Source organism: Sinocyclocheilus anshuiensis, unplaced genomic scaffold, assembly GCF_001515605.1.
Source record: "Sinocyclocheilus anshuiensis isolate Anshui unplaced genomic scaffold, SAMN03320099.WGS_v1.1 scaffold850, whole genome shotgun sequence".
Lineage (NCBI taxonomy): Eukaryota > Metazoa > Chordata > Actinopteri > Cypriniformes > Cyprinidae > Sinocyclocheilus > Sinocyclocheilus anshuiensis.
Window position 1 is genome coordinate 1337207 of NW_015537937.1, and position 8302 is coordinate 1345508.

At 37.6% G+C, this 8302-nt stretch overlaps 1 protein-coding gene across 1 annotated transcript in view; it reads left to right on the forward strand.

Annotated features, from left to right (window-relative positions):
- LOC107659937 (PAS domain-containing serine/threonine-protein kinase-like) overlaps positions 1-8302 on the forward strand; it is a 23566-nt gene that overhangs the window by 4762 nt on the left and 10502 nt on the right. The window contains exons 11-17 of the mRNA XM_016449051.1: positions 74-248; positions 2679-3622; positions 5314-5489; positions 5824-5979; positions 6213-6338; positions 7700-7834; positions 7914-8113. Of these exons, the coding sequence (XP_016304537.1) occupies positions 74-248; positions 2679-3622; positions 5314-5489; positions 5824-5979; positions 6213-6338; positions 7700-7834; positions 7914-8113 (1912 nt within the window). The remainder of the gene's footprint in view (positions 1-73; positions 249-2678; positions 3623-5313; positions 5490-5823; positions 5980-6212; positions 6339-7699; positions 7835-7913; positions 8114-8302) is intronic.

Sequence of the window (8302 nt, forward strand, 5' to 3'; positions counted from 1 at the left end):
TATATATACATACATATATATTTGTTTTTTCACGCCGTAACTTGATTTATGGCTAATTGAATGATATGTTCAGATCCAAACACAGTGCTTGCTGGTGACAGTGTGACGGTGCATCTTGCCATGCGTAGGAGAGCAGGTCTTGGGAAAGGGAAGAGGATCTTCACTGAGACAAGCGGTAAACTGGAGAAGGAGAACAGCATCCTATCAACCATGACCTCACTTGCTGTCACCTCCACACCACTGAATGGGTTAGATACTCCACTAAATCCTCTCATTTCGTTTTTCTTTCTTTATTAATGTGCATAGTTTAAGAGTAAATTGCATTTCAGCATGTCAGAATTTTGTTATATTATTTAAAGGTGACCTACTATGCCCCTTTTTACAAGATGTAGTCTCTATCCCGAAAGTGTGTATGTGAAGTTTTATCTCAAAATACCCCACAGATAATTTTTTATAGCTTGTTAAAATTGCCACTTTTAGGGTATGAGCCAAAATGCACTGTTTTTGTGTTTTGTCCCTTTAAATGCAAATGAGCTGGTGCTCCCGGACCCCTTTCAGAAGAGGGCGGAGCTTCAAAAGCTCATGCACCAGCAGTACTGATGCTGGTCTTTGCAAATAAACATTCCACTATTAGTACAAGCCTGTTATCTTTACAGAAAACATACTCGGTTTATAAGTCAGTCATCTGATTGTACTGTGCATAATAAATTTGCGTATATGAATTACACAGACAGGAAGCACGGCGCGACAAAAAATAATGACAGCTGGTTTTATTGTGCTTTAGCGGGCTATCAGAAACTTTATAAGTCCCACTTGTGATTATGAGCTTGACAAATTCAAGCGGTCGACTTCACAGTGCTTTCATATGCAATTTTTAACTACCACATTCCTATTTACGATCATTCTGGAAGCAATTGAAGGCAGCATCAGTGAAAACAGACAGAGACAATGGTAGCTTTAGCAGCATTAGCCTTACAGAGTCCCAAGAAGCTCTTTCAGAAAGGCAATTTGGAAAACAAATGCGTGGTCCTTGCTTTGTCTGGAGCTGACGTTCGTGCACCAAACGTAAGTATTGATTCCTAAACATATAGGGCAGAGGTCCCCAACCACCGGGTCGCGACCCACTACCGGGCCGTGGAAGAATTGCTACCGGGTCGCAAGAACGTTCTGGGAAAAATGTGTATAGCTAGATATGACACTGTTATTTATTTATGTTAAAGATTGTTCTAATTATTCTGTATTTTCATTATATACGATTGATATGGAGTAGAAATTTGACAATTTAATATGTTGAATAGGCTAAGTAAATGAAAAATTGCTCTGATCTGTCACGTATTAGGAGTTAAACGGATTGCAGTTGATCAGTAATACGTACGGATGAGACCCTACCGTTCGGCACGCACGTGATTCGCAGATAAATTGGCCAATTTACACGTACAAGCAATTTGAAACCACAAGAAGAAGAAACGATAGAGCTCAATTCGTTACTCACGCGCTGTTCTCGCACGCAATCAAAGCGCGCACAAGCATAGAGATGTGTTTCAGACAGAGCGGAAATACCGAGTTGCGTATACATACACATAAAATTAGCCTATGTCAAAAACCCTTCATGGCATTGTCATTCTCTGTGGTTTAAATATTTTTTTTTCTTGCTTATCTGAAAAAATCTGTGACTAAAAAAAACCCACAATATAATGCGTTAAACCACTATATAATCCTATTATAATACTATATAATAGCCTAATATATAAATACATATATATGACCTGATATTGTGTATCTCCAGCAGCTACACCAGGAAAACAGTAATGGAGGACTGCTGCTTCTCACTCAGGGCTGTGTTTATGCTAATAGGGCAGAGAGCATCACAAATGGGTGGGACTTTTTCCTTTTGACAACGTGTACCTAGGGAGAAATCTGGAATCACTTGTTCTGAGAGACTGTTTATGATTTAGTGGGATTATTAAAAAAATGAGTGGGAGGATTTTTACCGTTATAAGCTGGTTGTTTCGACACTGCGGCCACACAACTGTGTTCAAACACATTATAAAAGGGATTTTTGCATAACCGGTCCCCTTTAAATAATAAAATATATTGAATATATTTTGCAACTTAATTATTGCAGATTAATTGGCATGTTTTTGTGCGAATTTTTATTTATTTTTTTTTCCCCCACTTAACCCAAAAATATGTCTTTCTATTATATTTCTATTGTTGTGATGATTATTTATTTTATGATTCTTTTACTTTCTTTTGTTAAAGCACTTTGAATTACCATTGTGTATGAAATGTGCTATGTAAATAAACTTGCCTTGCCTATTCATAAAAAGCACATTTTAGCAGTGTTGTTTTAGTATCATTGAGACTATTATAGTTTTTATTAATATTTTCAATTAGTTTTTATTTTTATGTATTTTCCCTTTTCGTTTCAATTTTGGTTCAAATTGTATTAATTAGTAGTTTTGTTGTGATTTTGTAATTTTTTTTTTTTCTTAGTTTTTATTTTTTTAATTTCTATGTTAAATTTTGTTAGTTATATTTGTTTTAGTACATCAACTAAATTGAAATGAGAAATGTTGCCTTGGCAATATAGATGTTACAGAAAAAAGAAAACGGATGACAAGTGCAGATTGTCATTCATTATTCTCAGATATCATCATTCTCTCTGTTGTTCTCAGGTTGGATGACACTACAGAGCTTAGTGAGAAGTTTGTGGATATGACTGCTCGAGTGTCTGAGTCTGACTCTGCCAACTCCACCACTGCTCTGCTACAGACCTTTGCTCTGGTGGAGTCCCAGGAAGTCCACAAAACCTGCCTCTCCACTACTGTCTCTCCTCATTGTGGCCCATCAGAGCAGATCTTTGCTAGGCGAAATGCCTCCAAGGCCCCGAACTCAGACAGTAAAGAAGTTCCAGTAAAGTCCTGTGACTCTGTGCCACATCCAAAACCTCCTACAAAGGCCTGCCAGTGTTCAGCGAAAGCTCAGCTTCAGGATTCCAGCTTTGAGGTGATTTCCCTGGGCAGTGGGTCATCGTCTGGGTTCTGCGAGCGGCTTGTGGGCGGCTCTGGTCCTGAAAAGTTAGAGGAGTCTCATCAGGGACGTCAGCTAGCGGAATCGGGCAGCACCTTTCTGGATTTGAACTCTAATGGAGATGTCATTGTTCATGCCATGTCAGAGATGGACCTGAATGACAGTGTTGAGATCCCAGAAGCCTCTGCAGATCTTAACCATTCGCTTACCTCATGTGACACCGCTGAGCTCCTGCGTACCCCTTCACCCTTCGTTGTGGAATCTGACCCTGAAGCAGAAGCTCAAATCTGCCCAGAGCAAGAGACAACGCAAAAACCTGCCCCATCACCACAAGAACAACAACAACAAACAAGCCCTCAGCAGAAAACTCTAGAGCAACTGCCAAAAAATCATGTAACCAAACTTCGGGAACAGTGGAATTCCTTTTCGGAACATGCTGTCAGCCGTGTTCTGGATCTCCGGAAGGGTGGAATTCTGTTGCCAGGCGACTCTCCTGCCACCTCCACTCCTAAGAAGGTGAAGGCGAACTCTTCCATTCCAGAGGGAAGGATTCATGTGACCTGCTACAACAGAGACGGATCACCAATTGGTATGTCAACTGTGTCCCTCTAGTTTACCTGTTATAATTATACTAGGGACCAATAATGACAATATTGTATCAGATTATATAAGGGATGGTTAATATTGTAAAGACCTTTAAAATAGAGGAAACAAGTCCATAGAAAAATATACTGGATAGCAGAGTAATAATATATACACTGCCATTCAAAAGTTTGGGATCAGTACGATTTTTAATGGAGTCTCTTATGCTTATCAAGGCTGTATTTATTTGATAAAAAATACAGAAAAAAAACTAATATTGTGAAATATTATTGCAATTTCTAATAATGGTTTCCTATTTTAATATACTTTAAAATATCATTTATTTTTGTGACGCAGCGCTGAATTTTCATCAGCCATTATTCCAGTCTTTAGTGTCACATTGTCCTTCAGAAATCATTCTAATATGCTTATTTATTATCAGTGTTGAAACTGTTGTGTTGTTTTCTTTGATGAATAAAAAGTTAAAAAGAACAGCATTTATTCAAAATAGAAATCTCTTCTAACAATATAAGTGTTTGCGATTTACTTTTTATCCATTTAACGCACTCTTGGTGAATAAAAGTGTTAATTTCTTAAAAAAAAAATAATAATAATTTACTGACCCCAAACTTTTGAATATTAGTGTGTTGTAACACAGAATTTCTATTTTGAATAAACACTGTTCTTTTTAACTTTTTATTTATCAAAGAATCCTGAAAAAGTTTCACATGTCCCAAAAAATATTAAGCGGCACAACTGTTTCCAACATTGATTATAAATCAGCATATTAGAATGATTTCTGAAGGATCACGTGACACTGAAGACTGGGGTAATGATGTTGAAAATTCAGCTTTGCTTCACAGGAATAAATTATATTTTAAAGTATATTCAAATAGAAAACTCTTATTTTAAATTGCAATAATATTCCACAAAATTAGAGTTTTTTTCTGTATTTTTTGTCAAATAAATGTGGCCTTGATGAGCATAAGAGACTTCTTACTGATCCCAAACTTTTGAATGGCACTGTACATTATTATTATTTTAATATATTGCGGCATTGTTCATTTTGTAGTGGTTAATTTTTACTAGTGGAAGCTTTAAAGGGACAGTTCACCCAAAAATGAAAAATTGTTTAATAATTTTACCAAACCTTATGACTTGCTTAAACCCAACAGAAGAAATTTTGAAAATATTTGGAAACCAAACAGCATATGAGCCCATTGAATTCCATTAAACGGACACAGTAATATTTTGCAAAATATTATTTTTTTTATGTTCCATAAAAGAAAGTTTTGCAGCAACATAACTGTGATTGAAAGACAGAATGTTAATTTTGGGTGAACTGTCCCTGTAAAGTAATCCACCAGTGAGATAAAATAATTTTAACTCCAAATCAACATTTTATATCCATGTATTTATTTGGCAAGTAGCCATGTAATAAGCATGATATTGTAGTCATTATCACAAAATAAACGCCTTCAGAGTGATCCAAGACCCTTGTCTGGGTTTATTTTGTGATAATGACTGTACGTTATCTCTTACTGTACTTCATTTTTCCTGTTCAAACTGTGTACTCTTTCTGTATACCAGGTCTCAAAAGCACCATCCATCTTTTCTCCTGTACATTTATGATGTTTCAGTGCATGAAGTGAACTGATAAAGTAGTAATTTTCAGCGTCTCTTTCTCACTCTGTGTAGAGGTGCAGTGTGATGTGCGCTGGGTGTCTCTGTCCAGCGGCAGCTCTCTGGTCTGTCTGTGGCTGAGTGGGAGTCATCTCCTGCTCCACCACCAGGAGGCGCCACAGAGCACAATGTCTCCCACAGTGAGGACAGGAGCCCCAGAACAGGAGGCCTTTGCCTGCAGTCCCGCTGAGGTGATCTGCCTAAATGCTTTAAAAAATTAGCTCTTTAAATGAGAGTCCACCCAAAAATGTTATTCCAAACATGTATGCATTTCATTCTCGTGTGGAACACAAAAGAAGATATTTTGAAGAATCAAACCAAACAGTTTCTGGTCGCTATTGATTTCCACTGTATGGACAAAAATGCAAAGGAAATCCATAGGAACTGAAGTTGTTTGGTTACCGAAATTGTTCAAAATATCTTCTAATGAGCTCCTCAGAAGAAAGTAAATCATACTTACAAAGTGGACTATAACTTTCATATCTGCATTTAAGAGAAAGCAGCAACCTTTCTTTCTTCATTTAGGCAGTTCGTTCAGATGCTTTGCACTCCTCTGTGGACTTGGAGCAGTCCGGAGCATGTGAGGGTTACTTTGAAGAAGACTATCGTCCGCTGCGTTCTATTGGAAAGGGAGCCTTTGGCTTTGTCTGGCTTGCTGCAAGAAGGATAGATGAACAAGAAGTCAGTGACACTCTTTTCTGCACTCACTGCTGTTCATACACTCATATTCATCCGGTTGCAAGATAATAACTTGATAACGATGACGTCAGTTCAAACCTTGGTCAGGGTTCTTAAGAGAGGATGTTTACACACTGAGTCAGTATCATTGCAGTAGGGTGTATCCAGTCTTTTATGGATAATTATATGAGCTGGTGAAGAGATGTTGAATTTATTATCTCTCACTTCAATTTCAGGTGGTTGTGAAGTTTATTAGGAAAAGTGCAGTGGTGGGTGAATGCTGGGTGGATGATCCTGACCTGGGCCGGGTCAGTCAAGAAGTGGCCATACTGGTTCGCTTGCAACATCCCAATATTGTGAAGGTACATTGAGAGAACTGTTTGAGTTCATATTAAATATTTAGAATATTTGTTGCCAAATTAAATGATGCAACATAGCCTCTTAAAAAAAAATTGGCCATTCGGTTCCCTATATGCAAATGTATTTGTTGAATGACAATTTCAATCTGTTCACATGCTTTAAAACCTTGGCTTGCACCTCATTTTAAGCTACAATTTTACTGTACTATTTATCTCCTGTAAAAATACACTACAATGCAAATGTTTGGAGTCAGTAAGACTTTTGTTTTTGAAAAGTTGAATTTTATTCAGCAAGGATGCATTAAATTGAAGACAATGAGATTTATAATGTTACACAATATTTCTATTTCAAATAAATGAATCCTGGAAAATCACAGTTTTATTAAAGTGCCCCTATTATGGATTTTTGAAAATTACCTTTCATGCAGTGTGTAACACAGCTCTAAGTGAATGAAAACATCCTGCAAAGTTTTAAATCTGGAAGTGCACCGTGTGTAAAGTTATTGTCTCTCAAAAGAAAGAGTCGACTGAATCATTGAAACATTTTAAAATGAATCCCAAGCTGTTTCATGTTGAGGTCAACATGAAACATTAGCATATTGCCCGCCCACTTGGGAATTGGTATGAATGAAAATGCAGATTCATTCTTTGCCACTAGATGCCGCTTTTGGAGCGGTAAAATAGCTGTTCCCCGGTAACAGCTGTACACAAAGCAGCACTGCGTTCACAAACACTGCTTTATCAGGCATTACAGGCATAATAAAATGAAAATGAAATTGACCAATCGGACAAATCACCGCAGATTAGAGCCACGCAAAGGAGGGGTTTGGAATAATGAGTCTTTGAGCGAATCATTTGGGAGTTGTTGAGCAAGTAAGGTAAAAATAAATGCATATTATAAGACAATGAAAGTGTTTTTTGACCTTGCATGCATGTCAACCTGTTGTTGGGGACTCCTGAAACCAAAATGTGAACCTTTCATAGCCCATAATTGGGGGACTTTAAATCCGCATATTAGAATGATTTCTGAATGATCATGTGATCAGGTGGAGTAATGGCTGCTGAAAATTCAGCTTTGCCATCACAGGAATAAATTACATATTCAAATATTAAATCAGAAAATGGTCATTTTTAAATTGTAACAATATTTCACAATATTACTGTTTTTACTATATTTTTGATCAAATAGCTTAATCAAAGCAGCCTTGGTAAGCCTAAGAAAATTTTAAAAAACATAAAAAAAAAAAAAAACTGACCACAAATATTTGAATAATAAATGTATAGTTATAATATGGCATTGTCAAAATGCTAGTTATAGTATGTTCACTATTGGTGTTTATGAGTGTATTACTTTTTTGCTGCAGGTGCTGGAGGTGTTTGAGAATGAGCGATTCTTCCAAATGGTCATGGAGAAACATGGGGATGGGCTAGACCTGTTTGAGTTTATCGACATGCAGCCGAGACTGGATGAGCCTCTAGCAAGCTACATCTTCAGACAGGTGAGAAACAGGCTGTGAGAACTGTTGAGATGTTGTAATTGGATCACTTTTTTTCTGATGTATATATTTCTGTACTTAGTTGGTAGCCGCAGTGAGTTACCTGCGTGGCAAAAGAGTGCTCCACAGGGACATAAAGGATGAAAATATCATCATAAACTCTAAATTCCACATCCGGCTGATCGACTTTGGCTCTGCTGCCCTGCTGGAACCCGGAAAGCTCTTCTACACCTTCTGTGGCACTCTGGAGTACTGCTCACCAGAGGTGCTTCAGGGAAACCCGTATGTGCTGAAACATCACACAGACATCTCGGTTCCATCTGTGTGTCTACGCTTGATAAGGACAGAATACAGGATAAGATCAGGCGGTTAAAGGGATAGTTCACCTTCAGTTGCTGGTGCCCATTGGGACCAGCAACTGAAGGTGAACTATCCCTTTAAGGGTCTGAGAAGGGTAACATAGAGGTGTGT